Genomic DNA, 26574 nt, shown 5'->3' with positions numbered 1-26574 from the left:
GCCTCATCCAGGACAACTGTATAGACCTGAAGGCTAAACTAACTGAAGTGGGCAGCTGTAAACAGCGATTATCCTTCAAGCTAGGAGCGGCTGAATAGAAAGCAGTGAAGGCAACGGAAAACCACTTTGCTAAATGTTGCTCCAAGTTATTGATACTTCGACACTTAGTCTCGGAAAGTCCTTAGATGAGCACAGAGTGCTAAGAATCTCCCGGTTCAATGTAGCAAAGAAGATTGAAGATTGTCACATGGAAGTTAGAAGTCTATATGTTGCTAGTAGTTCGATAATCTTATCCAAGAGGCTAACTCGTTTAAAAAAAGATTTTTGGAATCAGTTAATTACGCTGGCTAGATTCTGGAGCATACAGACATGACGATTAATCAGGCAGTGAAAACAGTGACATTCAGAACAGAGTGATGGAGTTGGTATAATCATAAAACCCAAACTAGAAAAATATGTGAAAAAGGTGGGCAAAATAAAGGGCCGCCGGATGGTTAGAAGAAAACCAACCTATTGGTTGAGAAACATCTAGGAATGACATAAATACATAGTAACGAACAGTTGCTTAGAGTAGCTACAAATAGTGATTATGATTGCCTACGTCAGGGAGACCTGACAAGACACAATCAAAAGAAGAATCGCTAATTAGGCGTTTTGAAAGCTTTATTTCTGTTGCTTGTACACAAAAATCCAAGCGCATAATTTATATTTATAAATAATATAAATTCAAGTACATAAAATAACTCGAATAATTTTATTAAAGTGAATTATCTATTTTGTAATTGATGCCAATGCAAAAGTAGATGCATCAGTAACGCCGATGGACGAATATGCATTGCGATATGAGATATAGTCAAGAGTAAAATATTTTTAGAAACTGCAACTTCATTAAGCGTAATGCGAAAGGCCCTGGAAAATTTCTGTAGAATACCTGCTACAAGTTAGATATACCTTTTTTTTTTTCAAAAGACCCTATCGCTCACATTTAATAACTTGGTTCAACTAGATATAATAGTCAGTTTAATCATATTTTCCTCAATCTAGATAATTTCAAATCACATCAAACAATTTATATTATATTAGCGAGAAGCTTTCTATAATTTGTGTTTAACGACCGATTCCAAATATTTAAAAATTTGTATTTGGTTATAACCTTTTTAATGATATTTGTTTGATGTTAACAATACCATATATTCAAGTCATCATGCTTATAGTGGGTTGCTCGCGCATCAACCTAATCTTTTAGCGACTCCAGACCCATCTATGTGCGTAAACGCCAAGTAGTTTTTGTTACTTGTTAGTGAGTTACAGCTATTCAGGGTCAAATTTTCTTCAAGCATTACATAAAAATAATTTGTTAATAATAGAAATTGCCAGATGTAGCAATAAGATGGTTTTGCCACAAAATGAACTTAAAAACAAAGTACAACGTATGGATTTTGGTAGATAATGAGAGAAACGTTGAGAATTTGACAGCCATTTTCAGTGATGGCCATTTTTTATGGAAAAAATAGGTATAGATAGGTCAAGATACTTCCTGCTCCATTAAAGACACGAAGACAATTTGGTCAGTCACTTACTTTATTATTGGAGAAGCACTGGATATGAGGCTACAAAAACTTGTTTCATTTGTACCAAAAAAATCGTGTAGTGTTGCTCGTGTCATCGATGCATCACACAGACACCATCTTAAGAACTAGAAAATGGCCTCATACGGCATGGTTTAGAATTTTGGATATTGCCGGAATAGATAGCAAATCCTCAGCATCAACTTCATAGGGTTTTAGTTAATATTAACACAATTCAAAACTCCAACTAAAAAGTCATTTTTTATTGGCGTACATACAATATCCTTCTATATATAAAATTAACGATAATTTCTATTTTGTGTTTAATTTATTGATTACTAAAAGTTTTCTAGTGGTAGTTGTATTGGAAAGTTCTGAAAATGTAGATTATTGTATAGATAAGCTACTCCTCACAAGCCAAACACAAAATCCTAACCAAATCTTCACCGATGTTTATCCATTAATTCATTCCATTATAACCAGATGTTCCTTTACTTTTCGTATACAAATGTTGTACGCTTGTAGAACGCATTTGCTTTTCTGGATGATAAAGAAGCGATTGAAACCCAACAAACTTGATGAGTCAAATCCCTGAAATATTTGGTATCTGAATTAATCCGCCCATTATTCACTATACAGAGTTGCACTGAAATAATAAAATAATTACTGTTTAACTGGTTGATACGAATTTTTTTCTGCAACCTCTTAGCTGCAGTGTTTTTAAATTCAGAAATATGATGTATGTGGGGTATACAATTAGGGTGTCAGAATTTGCTCATATTTTCGGTATATGCAAGATTGACGAAGATCTATAAATATTGAATCACAAATAAATGGACAATACTCAAATCCGTAGGTCACACAAATCACCACTATTAATACCGATTTCCACAATATTCTGGAGCTTTGCAAATTCACCTGTTGGATGTTGAAATTGGGAGCAATATGTAGTGGCATAGTCACATAGCCGAATTAGCTAAGGCAGTTTCCTCCCAGATTCGTCCAAGTTTGGAGTATTCCTTGCATATTTGGAACTCTGGTCGCAAGCATTCCCTGAGAATGCTCGACTCAATACAGAAGAGAGCAATTCGATCCAGAGTTGACTAGAAACCTGGACAAGTTAGAGCATAGAAGAAAGGTCTCCGACCTGACTCGGGCAGACGTGGCTCATGAACACTGAACTCGCTTGTAGACGTCCAGAACGTCAATTTATCAGGAGTTCTTTCTTTAGAGAAGTGCAAGTGTGTAGAATCAACTACTAAGGCACGTCTTTACCGACTTTACTACAACCTACAGAAGTTCAAGACCAATAATAACAGGTCCCTCCACAGAGCAGCCACAACTCGAATTACTCGAGTGTAATGCGTTTTACATAAAAAAATGAAAAAATATGAGTAGAGGCGAGAAAAATGGGAATTAAAGCAATACGAATACTTCAGATTGAGCTCAAAAGCTAACAAATATCAAGGAACCTCAAATAATATTTAGTAATGCATCTCAATGTTGTTGATTTCTTTAATTTAATATTTCTTAGACCTTATTTATTTCGCTATCATCTTTGAAAATAAGATATGGATCATAAAGTAGGAATAAATATAATGAAAATAAGTGTAACAATAATCCTCTGATAAGTTATGTTAACATGAGCAACCTTTGTCTAGATTTGTCGTAGTTCACTTGGAGGCCTGGGGCCCATTGTGTTAGGTTAGCCTTTATTTTCTACCATTTGGAAGCTTAGTTAACTAACTAATCACTATCCTATTTTTTCCTTTTTATAGCTTATTTAACAGCATTTTCAACCCGGAATAAAATTTTTGCTTTTTCTAAATTTGCAATTTTGTCATTTCTCCGTCAAGGTGAGCCACCGGCGGAGCAGATTCTCAATGGTCTCTTCTTCCCTGTTAATCTATTTGCAAAAATTGTCCATTGTCATTTCTCATTTCTGGAGTCTTGTGTCTATAATACAATGCTCACGGATCGCTTCCAATGATCTTCTGGATTGAGTTTTTTGTGAGTTTCATTATACTTTTTGTATTTTGTATTCTTTTCATTGACCCTTGGCCAAATCACTCTGAATATTATACAATTATTTCTGTTTCACCATATATTCTTATGTTTGAACCTAATTTCTGTGTCAATAGCATCTTCTAACAATTTCATCGGTAGTAGCATTGTTACTCTCTCTTTGGCATTCTCTTCATCGTCCCAACTTCAGCCAGTCTAGTTGCATTGGAGTATCCTTTCAATTCAGGGTATCCAAGTAACCAACAGAGGATTACTCCGGTGTGACAAATCCAGGAGAGAGCTTCGCAGCACCTAATTATCACTTTTAATTTTGTTCTTTTATAATGATATTGTTTTTAAAGCTACCTGGTAGTCTGTGTAGATTAATGTATTTCTGTTTGATTCCCCACTTTCTATTATCAGTCTAGCAGCCTTTTAAACAGATAGTTATGAGTATAGCTGACCAAATCAAATGATGTAACGACATAATTTCTATCTCATTGTGTAAGAATCAAACACAGTTATACACCAAAAAGCGCATACGACAAATTTTCTATATTTTATAATTTCTTTTTCTAGCTAATCCTTTTTTATGTATATTTATTTTATACATTATTTCAATATTCATAGAGCTGGTGATCCCAATGTTTATCTAAAAATACTTTGAAAATGAGTTTTTCCCTATATAGGAAGTCAATAATCCGAGCGGTATACTGTGGCGAAGTTTTAAATTGATACTTTGAATATAAACGTAGTTCAAAAAAACTTTTTAATACAGCCCGCTTCTACTTTCCCAGAGTGGTAGTGGAAATATTTCCTTTGTCATTACTTTATCGAAATGGTGTTTTTATGTAGGTTAGAGAGAATAGATTGAAAGATTATTTTGAACACGTATCCATATAAAAAACTATGTATGTCAACGATATTCCAAATGAACTCTATTATGTTGTAAGCTATTTATTCTATGATATTTCCATCAGAAATTACTCCAGCTTGGACAAATCAATGTTGTGAAATTTTAGGTTGTTATATTCTGTTTTTTAATCGTTCACAATAACTGATTTTTAAGTCAACCAAATTGAGACGAGTCACTAGTACCATCTGTGAGTTGTTATCAGTACTTTTCTAATTTTTGACTGACGAATTAAGGCTCATTAGTGTCAAAAAATTATAAGCGCATTATGACTTAATTTAATTTGAATGCATATATGGTTAAGTACCAGTTTTAAGTTTGATTAATCCTATAAGTAGCCACGTATCAGAAAGCAGAGAAATGGATTCATATTGACTACTTCCTGAGGCGAATACATGTTATTAAATGCTTTTTATATCAACTACTCCTAATGATTTTGCTGTAATTTTTCACGCACATCAAAGTTGAAATAAAAACTAACCATAAATCTAACTCCACAATATTTTTTTCAATTTCCAAAATACAATATCAGCGATTTAATTAAAATATTTTTTTTCCAAACGATTCTGATAGCGGAGCAGTCAAAAAATTCTGGATAACTATTTCGACTTATTTACTTTTCTTTGATTAAACATTCCTATTAATGGACAGTCCCATTTACTGTCAGCCAACATAATTAACAACCAGAAAGCAAATAAACCAAGTGCAGTTAATACATTTTAAAGGATAGTTGTTTGTAACAATTTTTTATATTATAGCAGGGTCCAACAAAGAGAATAACGGTAGTATGAGATTATTTCATTGTATATAAAATATCCGAAGCCTCTGTGTATAATCTGTTGGATTATAGCAGTTTATTCGTACCTTTCACAAAAAACAGAACTAGGGAGATAACACCTATGTAGGTGCATACACATACAATGTTTTTACGGATACTCTGTAAAATGTCGAAAATGTTTCACATTTCACATACACCTACAGCCTCTTATTTGATGTTTTCCATTGTTTCCAATACGTTGCTACATTTTCCTCTTAGTAATCCTGTTACCATAGAGATTTTCCTGTTTTTCAGTTATCACTACTCAAAAATGTCTGATTTTATTTGTTACTCACCATAAGAAAAATTTTATATTATTCTGACTTCATATTTCTAGTATCTTCTGGTATCTGATTTAATATTGTTTCGGTAACAAACAATGATTTACTGCAAATGAGATTAAAATAAAAAGATAATTAAAAAAAATCATTGTTAAAGTAACTTTATTTATATTCTGTATAATGATCGTTATTGTCGATTGTCGATATTTATTTTTCATTAAATAAAATAACATCACTTATCATTGGAATCTATTTTTTCAGCCGTCTCTGATATTTAACACAAATGAAATTTACATTCAAAGTCTCGTTACTTTTTGAAAATGTATTTATTTTTTCTGCATTTTTAGTTTGACTCGTTCGGTTTTGTTGATGGTCATCACTGTTAATTAACGAACCATTGTTACTGCGTTTATTCAAATAAATTTTTCTAATAGAAGTGCTGCGAAGCGGGATTCTATATATATACAATTTTGCGTTTGGTAGATATAATTGAATTTTTTATGGTACTCTGCAATAGCAAACTACCGAAAAAAAATAGAATCAATGGAAAAATGTGATTTCTCTTACTACTAGTGCGTTGTTAATGCTTGAACAGAATGTGATATATTTCAGATATATTCATAGATTGAATTTTCCATCAACAAATATTTTCATTCCTAAAAAATTGGTGGTAATTGTGATTTAATTGCTAATAAAAAAATGAACAAAAAGAGAAGTTATATTTTATTTGAATAATTAATAGTCAGGGCCGGATTAAGCTAGGGTCTTGGGGGGGCTATAGCCCCAGGTCCAAGAGGGCTCCATCATTTGGAAATCATTCTGTATTTTTTGATGTGTTGATACCACAAATCTAACGTATTGATATTATTTTGTGAATTTTTCCGGGTTTTCGAATTCCTTAAGGGGGCCCCGTCATTATTTTAGCCCCGGGCCTTATAAATCTTAATCCGGCCCTATTAATGGTTCAACCTATTTCTCGCATTTCTACTAATACTGAAGATACTAAATTTTTCGTCATCTTAGCAAATATATTCAGCCTCCTTCAACATTTTTTCTGTTTCCAGAAGTGGAAATACCAACGACATAATTTTGCAAATATTTGAGAGATATAGACCGATGGCTGGCTGAGATACAACACAATTATATAGGTACTGAGTTTGAGTTGTAGTACGAATGGGATGTATGTGAATCCGATATTTCAAATATATTCCTTTGTATTAGATGGCGGTCGAATGGAAGATGTTGACTTTTTGACACTTTCACTACAGTGACTATAATGTTAGTTTCCACCATGTTTCTGATCTCAGCTGTCAAAATTCACATTCAGAAATTTGGCAGATGGTTTGGTTTTTATGTTCATTAAAAAAACCACTTTCGTTTTTAGTTGAATATGAATATGGAATAAGAATTTTGCGGGTTAATTGTCATCTTTTTTTGCTTGAAAAATCCATTAAAAACCGAGGAAAAGTAACGTAAATATTTTTACGTGAAATGAATATGTGGATACATTATTTTGTAGATATAAAGAAGCTACTGCCGCGACAACTGATTAAAAGCTCACTCGTAGTAAAAATCCAAACGAATGTTTGAATATCTTCAATCGTATTGAAATTTCCGTCCATATGTTAGAATAGATGTATCTTGGGTACATCATTATAACCTAGAAACAAAAATACAGTCGAAAGATTGAAATGAATTTAATAATTGATTGAAATAATTAAATGTGATGACCTATCCAAATAGGCATAAAAAGGATTCCTAATGAATTTAATCATTAGTCTGTCTCCTTGTCCAATTTGCTCTCAATTTTACTGTTTCTAAGAGATAGTATTGCTGATATTTTTCTTTCCTTCGATTAGATTTTTTAAAAGAAAATTTATGAAAAGACCTATAATATAATATGAAAACAAGACGGTTGAAACTGCTGTTAAACCTGTTGACGCAAAATTTATTATTTATAAAATTATTAGGTAGATTTAATCACATTTTTATAATGAACCCCTTAAAGCTGCCGTTCGTGAAGCTGCTAAAAATTTAGTGATTAGTTTTAAGTGAAAAATCTTACTAGTTACACATCCAACCTCACAGAAGACACAGCTGTCATATTTCCCATCACTTAATGCAGTACACCAAAAGCTGCTTAAAACCCATATTAACCATCTTCATGTATTATTCCATCCCACTTAAACGTGTAGACGGCCTCCATCCTTCCTTAAGAGCAGTTTGTGATTATAGCCGATGTAAGAATCTTAATTGCAGATATATTTAGAAGTTTTGGCTGAAAGCGCATTTATCAAATATTCAACGAGACTAATTAAAGTTGGTGGGTACGAGAACGTGAAAGAAGAAGGTTAGAGTAAGGATTCGGCTTTCCGGTTGACGAAATTATAGGGTTATACGTGCGACGGAGGATTTAATAGTAGACAAAATGATGATTAGAGATCGTAGCAAAAGGGTGGTCGTGAATTTCGTTAGTTTCCTTCATCAAGATTTCTATAAAAACGGAATACATACTATAAATTGGAAATGTCACGATCATTAGACAATTGTTCGAGGTAATCAATAAATGGTATATATCCAATTAAAAGAAGATTTGATGTTGTAAAACATGCATATTTACATACAGAGGATTTAGAGCAAAAAGCAATCTATTCAATGGATTTATTTGACATTTTAAACAATGTTTTTCAATGGAATTGACTGTATTATAGTTAAAATTGGGTTGAAGCTGCAATAATACATCAACTATCTCTGGTACACACAAAAAAAGGATAAACAGATACTACAATCAATTGAAAAACAAAACAAACGAAACATCAGAACATAAAACATTTCTTCTTACCATATATATATAAGGACTTTTCCAACAACTATCGAATTATTTCAATAAATGTGATATTAGTATAAGTCATAAAGGACATTATCCAAATATTTCACTAAACTAAAATGTAAAACACCAAAAAGCAAAAGGATTAATATTATATATCAAGTACTAAATGTGACGCTGTTTACATAGTGCTGACATCTCAGTAATTAGAAAGTGGACTAAAAGTTTATTAATACTATGACGAACCACAAAATGTAAAAAATTCTTGGAACGGAATCTAATGTACGAAAAACAGAGAAAAATGAGAATTTTTGGTAAATTCTAATACAACTAATACCATACAAATAATTTAATTCGTGACTTCTACATATTTGAGATGTAAAAACTAAGGAAAAATTAATTTTTCTTATTGAAACAAATTTCTATTTTTATTTTATTCTTATTTTGATATTTATGATGTGGGTGATCTATTGATTAATATAAATACGCAAATTATCAGAATCAATACCATATTTTGATAAAAACTAAAAGAAATGGAAACTTCAAATTTTCATTTGTATTAAAGGAACTAATTTTGAATCAGAACAGACCTAAAATCAACAACATTTCGAATAAACATATCATGAAATTACAATTTCTGGACTTTTAAATTGGTATTACTAAAAACTATTATTATAAAAAAATGTCTGAATAAATAGTGAATGACATCAAAAGTTTGATCTCTTTATCAAGTATTGGAGCACATAATATGACATTCTTACAACACAATTCTTACTTTTATCTATATAATATACATTTATATAATAAATTATCATAGAAATAATCACTTTGTATTATGGCAATCGGCCTATTACCTTTTTCTTCAAATATTGTTCATGTTTCGTTGTTCGCTCATTGTGGCTAAGTAGAAGCTTCTCACGTTCAAGTTTCCAAAGAAATTCATTTGTAGTCGTTCTCACACTCAATTAAAAAAGTTCAATGTAATCTTAGTGTCGATTCTACAATGTCTCATCTACAACGTCTACCGAACGTTAAATTCAAAGTTAGTTTAGTACTCGTAATCTTGTGGTGACACTATTCCTGCTGGTAAAATTTTCTAATATCTTTCCAACTTTGCTTTTTATATGTGACGCTCTCTTGTCGCTTATTTCCGTGAAAATCATTTTGAACCAATTTTGTGTACTAAATTTCAGGTAATTTCGTATTTTTTATTTATTTGGGGAACGAATATTTATGTATGGTTATATTTGAACATATAAGCTTAGTTTTGGTAAATGTATGAGCAGAAACTCCTTTTCATCCATATCTGACCTATCGATTACTTTACTCTTAAGTTATTTCCAACTGTATTTCCGTTTTTTCCGTTATTTTATTTATTTACCGCAGTTCTCAAGCTACCAGGTTGAATTTTAAATATAATCAAGGAGTCAACCACTACCTTATTAACATCATATTTAACAACTTGGAATCCAGTTGAGGGTTGTAACATTCCCAGCTTTTCGTATATATGTCCCAATATTTATCTCTAATATAACTAAGTCTGAGTTGTTTACAATTTATAACTGCTTTGTATTCTTGGTTAGACAGTTAATACGACTTTAATTACTTTTTAAATAACTTCATTATTTGCTGAAACTTTTTTTATTGTTTACAGCAATTAATATTAATTTGTAGAGTGGAGTTCAGGGATAGTTTTATTTAGTTTTTATTAATTCAATTAATAAGGTGTTTCCAGGTTTTCTACTAATTTATGAAAACCAATATTTACACTCATGCTCCTTTTTCCGAACATAAATGATTCTTCATAATTTCTTTCCATACAACCCAATTTATAAACTGTTATTTTCCAAATCAGTAATTTTTATTTGTATCATCGGCATAACAATTAGAGCATAAATGGAAACGTTGGACTTCTCTAAATAATCACAATACATGTCAGGATCCCAGAAAAGACAAATAAGGATTCATTGGATGACTTTGGAAAATCTAAACTAACTCCAGAAGTAGCTACGCCATTTGCTGATTTTCAACGTGATGTTTTATATTTGTATTTTTTTTTGCAAAATATCATCGAAATGCAGCATTCATACCGGTTAAAAGCAACTGGATGCTTATTCAGGTCATTAAACAAATTCTTTGCAAAAAGGCCATCAATTGGAATGCTGAAATACATATTATAAAAGCTTTATAAAATTGATTTGTGAATCAATGGTGTTCTATAGCGTCTCGAACGGAAAAGTTATACATTTGTATGCCCAAGCGGAATATTGTGCCGTGTCGTGACTTTTGAAATGTTTCCGGTATTAAATAAAAGAGACCACGTTTTGATTTATAATTCAAGTTCTCGTTTTAATGGGTTAAAAAATATACCGCTAACGAATAAACTGATGCTGTAAGAAACTTTGGAGACCATATTTTATACGCAGTATACAGTTCATTGCCCAAATTTGGTGAATGTCACTGAAGTTGAAATCGATTTTTAAATTTATTGCAAAGATAAATAATGATGAGAGTTTATATCGCTGCATAAATATGTGCTATATATATATTCAATAAAAAGGTTTGTTTTTATGTAAGAACTAAAAAAGAATACTAAGGTAAAGATTTCACTTTTGGAAATCTTTTTTTAAAAAAACTTACAAAACTAACAAAAATTACAATTCACAATTTTACCAACGAATGATCTTAATAAATTTAACAATTGAATTAACAAGATTCATTGAATGAACTAGATTCATTATTTTGATGTTCACAATATTGCAGACAGTTGTTGACGTAATTTGCTCTTTATGCGTTCTACTTTTTAGAATGTTCTGGATTTTTCTTCACATAACATAGGATGTAGTTTCCAAACAACCAAAAATGACAGTTATCACACTATAACTAGTTATTCCAGTCTACGGTTATGACACACCAACATCATTTTAAAACGATTGTGATAAAATTTTTGCATTTTATCAATAATTGTTGACCTCTCTATGATTCGATATCGTTTGAGAAAATCCGAGCGACCATAAAAAATATATTGTCACGCAAAGACTTTTTTTGATCACTGTATTTGAAAATATGTTGCAAATACTATAAATTTGAATATAGATAAAATGAACATCCGATTCAAGTAAATGTCAGTCTAAGCTGCATATATTTTGACTTTGAACTTTTCAGATGATCAGGTAATACTACTAAAATACAAGAAATTGACGATTTAGTTAGAGTATATGATAGGAAACTTGTGGGAATTAGAAGTCAACAAAAAATGACAGGGTCGGAGGATCCCAGCAAAATATGCCTCTATAAAATGGCCCAACTACGAAGTGGTACAAAAAATATAAATATTTATGTTAAGATTACAACTGAAGTAATATTGGACAATGCTATTAGGGACCGAAATTTCTAGGGAAAAAGCATTCTATGGGTCAGCTACATCCAAAAACAAAAGGCACTGAATATACAATAAAATTAAAAATTATAAACAGCATTGTCGCATCCGGTCGCTAAGTATGGTAGCTAGAAAAACTACAATAAATCATACAATGGCGGATGATATAAAAACAAAGCAACAAAATGGAGTATGTCCAACGAATAATGAACGAGAGACACATTCTTCATTGGAATCCACCGAGAAGATGTCGTTTTAGGTAGAGTTTGAAAACGTAAAATGGTGAAAACAAATACCTGGTTAATTCTAATTATAATAATCGCATATTTGCTGCAGTCTTCCTCCCTAATTTTGCAGACCTTGGAAACGGTAATTAATCTAGAATTCAGTATTCCTTTATATTTTCTATAATCTATTTTTTATAACCTATTAATAAGTCTGGAGATAAATTCATGAGTTATTGTTACATACTGTATTCTGATCTGAATACCGATACACAAATCACTATCACAAAAGAATAATTCTTTTCCAAAACTGGATAAAGTATTTTACACACAAATATTGAAAGATACTTCTAAAAAGTTGCCTCATTGTTCATTTGACCTTTTTCAGTCTACAAGTATACAAATACAGAAAAAAATCTCAAATATCATTGATCTTGGTAAGTATGAATAAATCGAATTTGAAAATGAAGTGTATTGTGGTGACTTTATAGTATGACATACTTAAATTCAAATATCTAGTTACAGTTATACCAGCTACTTGAAAATGTTTTTGAGCAAAGATAAAAAGGGGAAATTCATGAAAAACAAAACGTTCAAAGTAACATTTTATATGAAACTGCATCTAGTTGAAAAGTTGAATAACGTTTTGCGTAATTGAATATATAACTCATGCTATTGAAGCATTTTATAGCTTAGCAAAAAATTTATTTTGAAAAATTGTTCTAAACTAACTATTTATGATTTGATGATGAACTTAAAATTTGGGTTGTTAGTAGTAAGAACGACACAAATGGAATCAGAAAGGTAATATTTGGAGAATGTACATTTTGAATGTCAATTGAATAAATTTTCCACGGAATTCATTGATAACAGAAAAATAAAAGGGATAAGGAAGGAATTTGTAGCTTGATGTCACATGCATTTGAATCCTGAACATGTTCCGTGATTAAATAATAACCGCAACAGACAATTTGATTATAAACTTTAAAGTCCATATCATCTAGAAAGATGTACAAAATATACAGACCACAAAAATTATCGCATCACTGGTATTTTAGAATATTTTTAATACTTAATTTTAGTTTTTTGGGACAATCTGTATATGTATCAACTTAATAGATATTTCTGGTTTCTTATCATGGGCAAAAAAATATCACAATTTCTTAGAAATTTTTTTGGAAGCAAAAATGCTGGAGTAAATCATTTCTGTCTTGGAGAATGCATTGAGATCGAGAACTTTCTAAGCAAATTGTGTTATTGTATAGTGAAAATTTAAATTTATTTTGTTAATAATGGATGTGCCTCAACGTTTAACAAGACATGTGACGAATGTAGAAGCCGCTAGAATCATCGCTCTCATACAAGATGGCCGCAGTCAAAGATAGGTCGCCGGGATAATTGGAGTTCAACAAAGCCCATATCCACAGTTGTTATTCGATACTAAGAAACAGGGCAGCTAACCGGAAGACCTGGACAAGGCCGCGGAAGGGTAACTTCGGTAGTAGATGATCGTTATTTGAGGTTAACGGCGTTAAGAATTAGGCATACGAGCCAGAGTGTCAGCTAGAGGTCTACGTCTTACCAGAGAACATCGAGCAGCAAGATTGGAATTTGCTCGAGAGTACGCAAATTGGAATATTCATATTTTATTCACGGATGAATCAAGATTTTGTCTGTATTCAACAGATAGGCGTGTACCAGTATATAGGTGACGTGGTGAACATGGTGATCAGGTTAATTTTTGTCAAGCTGAAAGCTTTGGTGGTAGCTCTATCATGGTTTGGGGAGGAATTTCTTTCGAGGGTCGCACGTAGTTAATACCAGTGAATGATGGAAAACTAAATGCTGACAGGTACATAACCAATATCCTAGAACCCCATGTAGTGCCCTATATGCCTCATATCGGTGACAACTCTGTGCTAATGCTCGTCCACACGCTGCTAGAGTGGTTCGGCAGTACTTAGAAGAGATCGAGATAACCACCCTCAATTGGCCTGCACGAGCCTGGACCTTAACCCAATAGAGCATGTCTGGGACCATCTAGGATGGCAAATTCAGCAGCCATCCGACACTAATAAGAACAGTAGATGATCTTCAAAATGTTCTTTTTAACTTCTGGGAAAACACACCGCAAGGATACTTCCAGAACCTATTTAGAAGCCTTCCAAGACGAATATAAGCTGTAATTAAAGCGAGGGGCGGCAACACACGCTATTAGAAATTCATTGGCTGGTTTTTGTTTAAGCACCGTTCATTTTTTTGTATAGATGTTTTGTACAATTTTTTTGATATTTTCTATGTTTTGGTAAATCAAACTTTTTGTCCTTCTGTAGATTAAACTGATATAAAATAAATGTTTCAAAAGGCGTATCTATTGGTGTATTAATTCCTAATAATAATAATAAAAAACAGGCAACACATTTAAAATATTTAAAAAATAATGAGTGATGCGATAATTTTTGTGGGATGTATATATGCATTTTGTTGACTGATGATTCTATATTTAAATCTTATGACTTATACGTTAGTCATACTCATTTTTCAGTTAAGTGAAATGGGACTCACATGTTACGCTTCTGAAACTTACACATGTTTCGTTTGGTGTTATGATGTGTTTGGTGTGCGAATATTTCACAGATTTAATGGGCGAATCTATTTTCAGTCAGTTTTAAGTTAGAAATTGTGTCGGTTGCATTATTAAAATCCTCTTTCATAAATAAGTTAGGACCGCCTATGGATTCTATTGAAATATGAAACATATGAATAGAATAATCTACTCACAATCAATTTCAGTTGGGGACTATGAAAAATGAGACAATTTTAAAGTAAACGCAAAGATAAAAAAGTATACCTATTAGAATAGATTATATCAATTGCAATAAATAAACCCCTACTACTACTAGGATGGTCATGTTCGAGATTGAAATAATGAAATGGGTCAGACAAATAATGAAATTTTGTATCATCATCACATGAGGATATCGGGAGCGGTATACTTCATGAAGATATGGAAAATGTAGATAGCAAAACATATTTGTAAAATGTAATTGATTGTGACACCTGACATTCAATCACATTATTCATTAAGAATAAATTGTAAAGATTGCTGGGGAAAATACATCATTAGAGTACAATATGAACAAGCGTTCTTGTTCTCTGTTGTAGTGTTAAGGTTTGCATTTACCTGATCGCTCTAGAAAATGATGAATGGGAAGCAGATATAGTGTGATTCATACTGAGCTGATTCTTTTATATATAACGTGGAAAATAGTTGAAGGAAGTGTTTTTAGAGTCAGAATAATATCTTATAGGCCTATTCAAGTTGCTGTCACTTGAAAACAAATATGGGTGATGCACGACACACACACACACACACACACACACACTCACACACATTTTACTTCTGTTTAACATACCCATCTCATTTGAATTCTAAAGTTTTTTACGATGCCCTTTTGCACGGTGATGAAGTAGTAGAAAATAGTAGATTTAATAGAAGAAAAAACGCAATATACAAGTGTACGCTCAAAGTACATTATTTTTTGTACGTGCATATTATCAGTAAACTGTTGAGTGCTTTATATCTAGGAAAAATATTTTCCTAAGCTATGTTAGCTAGATACAGCAATGAAGTTTCTGCTTCTTTCATTTTTGGGGAACCGGCACTTCTGGAGGATAAATTAAGCTGCAAATATTATAATTTCTTTTAAAAATGAATCTTAGGCAATGCAAGGCAACAGAACGCGCGATAATACTGGAAAAATAGCAAAATCCAGTGATCACAATAGTATCTAACACGTTGTTTGTCGTCCAGCGCCCATATCAGTATTGCGTAGGTAATAGTTCTGGATTGCCCTATTTAATTTATAACCTAGCTTTTGTCATATCCTACAGGCATTTAAAAACACCTGAATAAACAGTTGAAAGTTGTTATAATTATATTCTAGATAACGTAACAAAAAAATAGATTTTGGATAAAGTTGAAAATATTTGTACTATATTGATGATATGATGCATAGGTAGTGTCGTGCACCGTGATTTTTTACGACTTTCTATTTCAGTTAATAGTAATAGTATGATATTTAGAAAAAGAATGCTTATCTCAAATTCTCCCGTTGAACTATTTTTTACATCTATATAAAAATGTTGCCATCAATCGTTTACGTCTCAAACGCAATTAGTGGGTATAAATTACTACGCAATGATTACTTGGCTATTTGCCACGTGTTTGCTAAAAATTATATATTTACAACTCGAAAAAAAAATATTTCTGAGAATTGAATCATTATAGAAGTTACACAAGCATAAAGATTATGTTTTGGGGGGTCTAAGGTTTCATACTCAATTTAAACATCTACGGTCCTGAGCTGCCATACCTAAAATTATTCCTTCTCGAGATGTACCATCATATAGAGAAGAGAAGATTGTAATACATAAAAAGGAACTAAAAAATAACTGGGGTTAACGTAATCTCCAACTACCTCATTCAGAAAACATAAAATTGCAAAAAATTATTTTTATTGAAGCAATATTTCTTATGTAAACAATCAATTAAAATAAAAATGGAGAAAATCTTATTTAATTTACATCTCTATCCTCGATGAAGGAGTGAATTAAGTTTTCATAGTGTATTGTAATTAATCATCTATTTGAATTTGAGCTGTAAACTGTAATAAAGTTTGAGATTGAAATTTTTTTGAGAAAACCCTGAAAATGCAGAATGAGTAACAGGAAATTCTGTGAGTAAATTCATACCTACCGATTTAAATAATCACATCAAAGTTACACGAGCCAAAGAAATGAAAAAAAGGGTGTCGGAAAGTCAACAACTCTTGTATATGTTTCTAATATGATGATTCAAAAACTGTCTGATATGAGCAAACAATGTAGAAATGAATTCATTTTTCAATGGCTGTAATAGTAATGCCACACTCTTAACTAAAAGCAAATGTATAACTTCTTATATAAAATTAACCGACTCTGCTCCATCCCATGCTGGAAACTACTTATTACTAAAGTATAATCAACTTCTCACAAGTAGTAAAATAGTGTTGTATATGTCTGATAGCATCAAAATAAGGGACATCCCGATATTTTAATCTCATTTCAATTTATCTCGAAAAAAACACAAAACCTGGCTTTCAGAAAAGAGCTTATCGTGCATGTTTTGGTATTCATTTGGAATGCAACAATAAACGATTTGGCAAAAAGGCAACGCTTTAAGTATGGTATGCCAATGAATTGAAGAGAAGTGGAATCATTATGCCGACTACTATTTTGTTAATCGTTATTATCAAAGGTGTTATTGGTTCAAAACTTCAAAAATCATATCGAACAACCACCGTATTCCCTTTGTATATTACAGGTTTTCCTTGAATTCACGAGTATTAAGTTCGAATGGGTTTGAGAATATTTTGATTGATGATTCGTTGGCATATGTGTATTATTTCGGAAGGGGCCTGTTTGGAAGGCGATACCATTTATTTGGATGATTAATACACATTTTTCGTTTCATTCACCGATTCCTGGTAATTTATAACATATATCTCTTATTTTTTCGCTTATAATCCATATTATATAATATGGCATACTAATATTCGCCCCTATGTAAAGAGGGCTTGTATTTTATGAAATAGAAAATTTCTAATTGTATCAATTTGTACAGTTTGTTGATATACTCTATGAAGAAATTAGTTGTTTTCGTAAGAATCATTTATCCATAATAAAGTCGTTACCTTTTGGGCCAACAGAAACTGTTTTCGATAAAGGACTATGAGAAAATTCAATATCCTGTGCCATCTTGCGATAAGTAATTCAAAGTAAACCATTTTCCTTCCATAATTGCCTTTTCCAGTTTCAGTTTGGGGTATACAGGAAACGAAATTGCGACAGAAACAATTTTAAAGTTTTCTACACTTTAGTATGGTTAATTTCTGATATTTTACGACTATATTAAATTTCAACGTCCCTATTTACGTTGTTATGTATGATAATATCCAATAACTGGAGGGGCCGCTTTTTCTGATTTTGTGATATTTTGGCCGATATGGTTTCATTATCTACATAGTAATCAAAGACGAAAGAATAGGTATATACTTTATACTATAGATACTATAACTACCTAAAAATAAAAACCAAAAGATACCAGGCAATTCCTAGACCCATCGTTTTGTATGATATTCAGCACTATTCATGAAATAGAGATATATATGACCTGATCTCTGAGAACAAGTTTTTTTCGTTTATTTAAAAACCTCACAAACATCATTTTACCGCAGAGTGAAAGGTGTCACTCGAAAACAGCGACAGCTTAAATGATTTAATACCTTTATAGAATGGAGAACAATAGACCGGCAAAAAGGATTTGGCAAGCTATAAAAATGGAAAAGATAAAAAGAGAAAGGAAATCGTGAAAAAACGGGGAAAATCTAACCTAATCATTCTAACGAATATATACAGATTCTGGTCATCATCATGAGGAGTAGAAGGCTGAACACAGTTTCATATCAAAACCATGTTGAACATATCCCCACCATAAAATCTAGCCTAGAGATATACCATTGTCTTGTTTCAATATGAAGGAGTTAAAGATTTGTAGTATAATGTTTTCAAAAACTGAGTAGAAATCATTCTAATTCTCACACCCAGTAGTGTCTCAATTTGTTACGGATACTCATTATTCTGATATTACTTACCGCATTGACAGCTGTCATGTCCTTTGAAGCGGGCTCTGAATCAGCTACGCTATCATTCTGAAACAAAATAAGACAAGTATATATTGACAACTGAACGAACTACTCATTTGAAAGGATAAACCTAAGAAGCTGGAACAAAATAGCAATTCAATTCAATTTGACTGTAGGTGGAGGTGTAGGTTCCTAGGCTTCAGCTTTGGTAGAGAACCAATAACTTGTCTTCCAGTTAAGATAGTTGATAAACTTCTACAGTTTAAGCATTCACACGAATATTCAACTGATTGTCAGACAGAATCATCACTGATGGCTTCTTTATTGTCATCCATTTTTGAAGTGGAAGGATGAAAATGATATGAAATGACTTTTCGACCATTTTGAAAGAAAATTTCATTGTTATATTGAATAGCAAAATTTGATGTTTTCACATTTTAATGGCACTGAAACACTTCATCCACAATAAATGTTTTGAGAATCCATTTTATTTTTGAGCTATGACTTTCAAAATATAGAACTAATATACAAATAAAAGTATTTCTAATTATTGAACATTCCAGTTTTCCTAACACAACATGCATTCGCTTTTCGACCTACAAAATTGAAGAATCACTTATTTTCTAAAAATAAGAAAAAGAGACGTCAAAAGAAATGACGTTGGAAATATATGTAGATTATTATAAATTTTCTTTGATGAGGATTCCAAGCAAAAAGAGTAGACAAGATGTCTACCTTCCGTACCAAGAACGGAAAATTTACTTCTGTAATTTCTGAGAGTATTGATCTCTGACTGGAAATTTGGTCGGCAAAGTGTCTCGTTATTCAAGCTATTGCTACTGTTCTTTAGTTTAGATGCCACTTAAAATGGGCAGTTAAAGTAGAATTTGAATTTGCTGTTCCTGAAACAACACTAATATAATGACCAAGATATGCATATCAGCATAACATTTCTAGTGTTTTTGAACCACGTGGTTTGTTCTATTCAATATTACAAGGACATTATAGACGGACACATTTGAATTTATATTTTTATTTCAAATAGTGTCGCTTATTTTATTATAAATTATAATCGTAGTTGTCTCTTTTATGCTGTTCATAATTTTAGAAATATTGGCCCAGTGCCAGATATCTATGACAAGCATCTGATCCCTTTAGAACAAAAATCAGAAATTCAAATGAACATTGACAAATATCGGGGTGGATTGTTTTCTGTGTCTCATTCGGTATAATTAACAATAAACCATATAAGTGTAAATGCATGTTTGAATGAAATTGGAAAGATTTAGACCGAAATGGAGAATAATATTTCGCTGTCGTGACTGCAGCCAATTTGGAATAACATGAAAAAGCCACATTAAAATTGGTATTAGTATGGGAATTACACATTAATTCCAATGACTATAATACTTAACAGCTGCAAGTGGTTGGAACTTTTGCAGTAATTTATATTTAATAGTTTTGAACTTATTCAGTTGCTGTTGGCTTTAAATGGAAATCATTTAGTACACACGTACACGTACACACACACACACACACACACACACACACACACACACACACACACACACACACATACACACATATAAAATCAGTTACTTCTAAACTCTCTGGAATCTTTAAACAACCCAATATTGAAATAGCATACATTCAAATACTTGATATTCAATCAATTTTTACTAAAGTAAAAGATAAAACACCAATCAATAAATTTCCCAAAAATGATCAATGAAAACTGATTTAAATAACCTTAGTGTAATTTATGCATATCTTTTAGATTTTGAAAAAACAAATTCTATAAAAATTCAACGTCATTAACAACAACTAACCGAATCTATGAATTCCAACTTCACTTATAACGACCTAACCTATAAAATTTATTGTCATTTATATTCTAGCCAATGAATATTCAACTACATTCATAACTACCTAACCCATTGAAATTTAATGTTATCCATAAACTTACCAATTAATATTAAACATCAATCACTAAAACTTATCCTTATCTACCCTATAAAAATTCAACGTCATTCATAACCTTGCCAATTAAAAATTATGAAAATTTTTATAAGCATTAATAATATCAAAAATCATCGTAAATCTTAATTATTTATTGTAAGTAAAATTTTATTATTGTTATACATATATATAAAAATATATTAAAGTTAGTCCACTTTGATGTTTCCTTGCCACGTTCCCAATAAGAAACCCCTCTTGGAGGAAAGTAGACAAGGGTATGACAAGTATAAAATAGGAAAAAGGGGTGTATTGAGGTAATTGAGGGAACGAGTCAGAATGATACCGAAAAACGTATAAAAAAAGGTTTCCTTAAGAATGAGGAGAAGATTTATCGGTTCCTTAATGATCGTTTAAGTCATTCAGATTGAATAGGAACTACTTGAATTGCCGGTGAAAGGTGTTTTGAAGATCTATTTATCTGGATTAAAAATATTTTGAATAATAATGGAGCCATTTTCGATCATACTTACTCAAACACCGTTTCATGAACATAAAGATAATATTATCTCAGTTTTGAATCCGTGCTAACGTTTTTAATGAGGGTTTCTTTGGTGAAGTATAAGGGTATATCTAGATAAAGCTCTTTATTTCTCTACAAAAGGGTGTAGTGATGAATTTATCTTGGAAAAACTCGTGAGATCTTTAATGTCGTAAAATGTGGTGGAATCGTCAAACTACACAAATATTTTATCCGTCAAGGAAACGTAATTATCTTAAAACCCGGTTTCACAAGATAGCACCAAAAGAATAGAAAACTAATTAATTTCAGATTGAAAACCGTAAAGCCCTTACTATCGCCCCGTCAGCATTAAATCAAATCTTTCAGTTCTTGGGGTTTTCACCTACATCTCCTCGATAGCGTCGGCTTCCAGAAAATAAATCGACCTTGCCGAAACTACCAGGGCTGGTCGTATAACTTTTATTGCCCTGCTTTTATGCGCGTGCATTATTTATTTTTGTTTGTTTACAATTCTGAAAAGGTAGTTGAACTTTGTTCGACATATCATGTTGATGACTTGCATACTGAAGGCAAGTTATTTATATATTACACTAAAAATTCAAGAAGAGTATCTTTGGTTGTAGTTTGTCTCTCGGGTCATTATAGCAACTTATGTTTCCTATCAGACATCGGACAAAGAATGTAGTAAACATTTCTAAAAATATTATATATACGGCTATATAGAAGAGACAGAGATCTCAAATTGGAAACGAAACGAATCACAGAAGTGCTTCATAACCTAAATTTGTTCTTAATGTAAGAATAATTGAGTTGCTACTTCTAATAAGCATTTCATTCTTATTTAAATATCATCTCTTGCATTATATTATAAATTTGTGCTTGATGGTTACAACCGAGACCAGACCTGTTTCTACAGAGAAAATAAATCGACCTTCCTTAAACTGGAAGGGTTCGATGGGATGCCAGACTTGAATGCCAAATATTGTTTTGGGGAACAATGACGCTAGAAAAAAGGAAAGAATATTCGTTTTTCTAATGGTGTGTGTTCAATATTGTGCGGGCGAAACAGCCTAACGTTATAATAGAAAAATCGTTTTTTCAGGGCAGATGAAAACTTCGAGGTAAATCAAGGATTCTATAATCGAATTTGGCGCTGGCATTCGCTAAGAACGAATTGTTTTACTTGTAAATTTTCGAAGGATATTCTTTATTTGTTTTTTCTTTCAGAATACGTTGTCATTTCTCATTTTGGTTTTCGTTTAATAAAAATATTTCTGTTGAACGGTTAATACATTTATAAAGCTGTTATACAGAACAAAACGAGATGTCTAAAATTTATATAAGACTTTTTTTTCTAAATATAATCTAATAAATCAATATTGAGAAATGCAAATTGTGTTTTCAATAATGAATCGTAGAATAATAACGATGAAATTATGATTATAATAATCAAAGAAGTCTGAAACTATTGGAAACAAATTATATACGACCAAGGTCTCAATCACCTCATGAGAAGATTTAAAATCAGAAGAAAAAATAGCACCGTCTATTTTGACATTCATAATGAATCGCAATTGCGGAGATAAAGGCGTAACCCGCTCACCCTCTCACTTAGAGTCTTTAATCTGACTGCCGATGCGAGCCATTAGAAATTTCGATATCGACAAAAGGTCAAGAGACGTCACGTTCTTTGGAGGAGATGTAATTTAATATTCGTCAATTGTTTCAAAAATGAGCTGGTAGGTAGATTATCTATACAAAATAAGGTACTGATCTACATAACAATCTTGAGGGGATCAGCAGCCAATACTGAAATCTAGCTAAGAAGCGCAGCGTAACTTTAAACGACATGATCCGTGCGTTATAATTAATAGTTTTAATAGGTTTTAACGGGCGTTACTGTATTTACATTAGACAAAAATTAGATATAAATCATAGGCGTAGGAGAGAGTAACAATTGGATTTCACTCGCGGCATTAGTCAGTAAAGTAGATGTATCATTCTGCGAGGAGAGGAAAGGCTATATTTTGGATATATTAGACGCACCTTATATATAGCAACGAAATTTTATATTTTTGTTTGGTTTAGCATAGTATACCAGGCGGGCATGTGCCGTTAAGCACATAGACATTCTGAAAGGCACATTGTGCCCCACTGGAAATTACCAAAGGTGGATGTGTTTTGAAAAGCCAATCAGGCACTCGGGCTTTTGTCATCACTAGACAAACTGTGAGACTTGCTTAAGTATTTGAGCAGCGCCCGAGTGAGTGCTGGGCACTTAAAGTACACGCGATTTGCAAATTCTTCTTCCTCTTCACTCCAACGACACTCCGAGTAGCCCGTGATGCCTACAGAGGAAATAGAGTCTTAGATGACCGTGTCCGATTAAAAGTCCAGTGACTATTCGAATTTCGCGCCTATTTAAACGGAACAGTTGTTCGGTAAGAGAAGAAAAAGGCTTATCTATGTGTATGTTAGCTTGTCTCATGCCAATGTCCCTATCCATCTCCGCAGAATCTGTATTGCAAGCGGACCGTTGGACACGTAATAGCAACACTTTCGGATGCATTAAGAATAGATTCTGAGCCTATTGGTTGATTTGCCGATCCTGATCTGGCGAGCGAGGCTGCTTTTAGGTTACCCTTGTAGTACCGGGTACCCAAACAAGCTGGATATGGCAGTCATCACTCACCAGTTCATCTAGTACTTTCTTACACTCCAACACAAGCCTAGAGCATTTGAAGGTATCAAAATATCTGAGAATTGATTATGACTTTAGTTTAGAATGCAAACACAACTTTGTTTATATACCTTGACAAATATCAAATTCAATTTCATTTGAGAAGCATATTATCGGAGTTAGTGTCAATCCTCAGCATTATTTTTGAAATTGAGAAGTGCTCCTAATTCAGCCTGGTATTTCGAGGTGTAAATATAACAAGAAATTCCTTCTGTACGAAAAGTTTACATGACTCACATGTATATATTTTCCATAAAATATGGACGCATTCGAAATAATCATCATTGTTTGTTATCAGCAATAATCGTATAGGAGAGAATAAATCAAATAATGAACTGATATATAGCAATATAGTAATCAATTGTTTCAAATATTTGCGCAAATATAATCAACGGAAGCAAAGTCGACTGGAAATCGAGACACCGAAGAAATACAATTAATTTCTGTTTAGGAAGTCGAAAGGAGACTGCTTCCAAAGCTAAGTCAGCAATTAAGTGTAGTTTTTCTTTTGTGTGATGATAAACAAAAACAGGAAACTCACACATTAAATTTGAAAATATATATTTAGATTGTGAAATATTATATAAAAACACATAACTTTAATAAACGGGATATTTTAAAAAGTAATGGTGTGAGACAAAGAAGATGTATCAGCATAATTTTCGTAATTCAGTTGAAATTTATCAGAAATATGAGGTTTATTGGACCACATGAAAAGTGGAGGAACGTAAAGTCAATGTAAATACGTAAAAATAATAAAATCTGATATAATTCAAAATATTCCGTAGTCGATTTAGCCGTTTTTTATTTTATTTTAAATATATATATTTTTAAAAAAAAAGAAAATATTTCGGAATGTGATATATCAAACTTGGTAAAAATTGCAGAATTGATAAACCTTTCAACATTAAAGTAGTTGTTATGTGTCGTACAAAAATTTTGTACTCAAGAGTGTATACATGATACAGTTTATAATTCATATAATATAATATAGATGCGATATTAGGAGTTGGGCTACAAAAATTAGCATATTATCCTTATACTCATGCCAGTGTGAAGTCATTGCGTCAATTCCTATTTGGTTTTAATTTTAAACACGTTAGAAGCCCGTTTGACAAGGATAAAAAAACAGACGTTTTCATAGACCTATTATTTTTATTGTGATGAAACAGCCCTGTAGTTATGATGTATCGAATTAGAGATGACAGCATTTTATATGAAAATTGGTTTGTAACCAGCTTCCACCTGATATTTTACCACAATTAGTATTCGTATCACTTGCGACAACTCCATAAGGTATAATCTCGGGGGGTACAAAAATATCTCTGTTTATGTCTGTTATCCTGTTAAAATAGAAGACTGTAGATAGGTTATTTGTCCTTATTTGAGATGATGAGAATTTAAGAAGATGTTATTGAAAAAACAGCGCGGAGCTTGGTACTAAATATTCAATTAAAAAAAAAAGGTATAACATACTACTCGCATTGTTGGTTGAAGCTCTTCAAATTGTTATAGTATTTCGTTGAAAACTCTACGGAAAACACAAAATGGAGGTTATTTTGCTCTTAGTGAAGATGGATAATATGAGAGAAATAAGGTGTCAGGTTTAAAAGGTAATAGACATACAAATTAGGAGACTGAGAAGAGTTTTCAGTGCTAAGGAAAAATATAGTGATGCGGATTAAAGATGGAGCCATGCCTTTTTGTTTCTCTATAAGTTAGGCCTCACAGTACGTTGTTTTTCGTGTGTATATTTTTAAAATTAACTAGTTATCTACTCTCATACTAATAAAGAGGATATTAGTAGTCTATCAATAATAACAATATAAATTTTTATTATTTCTCGGTTTATTATCAGTCCGTTAATTGATCAACACAATATTATATATTAAAAGGTCCACCGTTATTATATGGATAATAAGTGACCACTAATTTATATTTTATAGGTTCCATAAAGCTTTTGTAATAACCTGCGGTTGTAATACACCATAAATAATTTTAATTTGCCTATATTGAAATAGATTATTTAAAATATCCTGAATATAGATTGTACTATTTTAATTATAGAATTGTTGACACAGAATTTTTGAAAATGGAGCAAGCCAACATTATAAAATATATTGTTTTCCTGCTTTCATCCAAACAATAAATATTGCATCCACCTGAATAGATGGTAAAGATTTTACAATGTAAAGCTGTACATGCCATTGTCTTATAAAATATCTAACTTGAGTGTTATTAGTCGATATTTAAGAAAAATTTTGGAAATCAACTTTCAGTAAAAGAAATTTCAACAATCGAGTGATTCTCATATTGAACATAAGTGGGAACTAGTTGAGAATCATTCATCAATGAGGCTGATGACTAGTTATAAACGAGTTTAATGGCACTATTCGGTTCCAAACATTTAGGGAATGATGTGGGACGATCTACTTTTCTACCAACAATATGAGTGATGAATTTTTAGATTTGTGAGAAAAATGTATTTCAAATTATTGCTCATATATTAGAGGTTTCACAAATGGATTTTATTTATTTTAAGTTTTGTCGGAACAGTAAGAAACAATAAAAACCTCATCCACAGAATACTAGAATGGGTCCAGAACTACCTGGTTCAACAAGGGAAACACAGATATTTTGGAAAAAAAATATTCAT

The 26574-nt window shown here is 31.9% G+C and overlaps 1 protein-coding gene across 6 annotated transcripts in view; it reads right to left on the bottom strand.

Moving 5' to 3' along the window:
* The window catches only part of LOC130451589 (mucin-2), a 287468-nt gene that overhangs the window by 194690 nt on the left and 66204 nt on the right, over window positions 1-26574 (bottom strand). For all 6 annotated transcript variants that reach the window (XM_056790701.1, XM_056790704.1, XM_056790705.1 and 3 more), the window contains exon 2: window positions 18709-18765. In XM_056790701.1, coding sequence (XP_056646679.1) covers window positions 18709-18726 — 18 coding nt within the window. In that variant the 5' untranslated portion in view covers window positions 18727-18765. The remainder of the gene's footprint in view (window positions 1-18708; window positions 18766-26574) is intronic.

This window comes from Diorhabda sublineata, chromosome X (assembly GCF_026230105.1).
Source record: "Diorhabda sublineata isolate icDioSubl1.1 chromosome X, icDioSubl1.1, whole genome shotgun sequence".
In the NCBI taxonomy this organism is placed as follows: domain Eukaryota; kingdom Metazoa; phylum Arthropoda; class Insecta; order Coleoptera; family Chrysomelidae; genus Diorhabda; species Diorhabda sublineata.
Note: the sequence above shows the minus strand (reverse complement) of the source record. Positions and strands in the feature narration are given on the sequence as shown.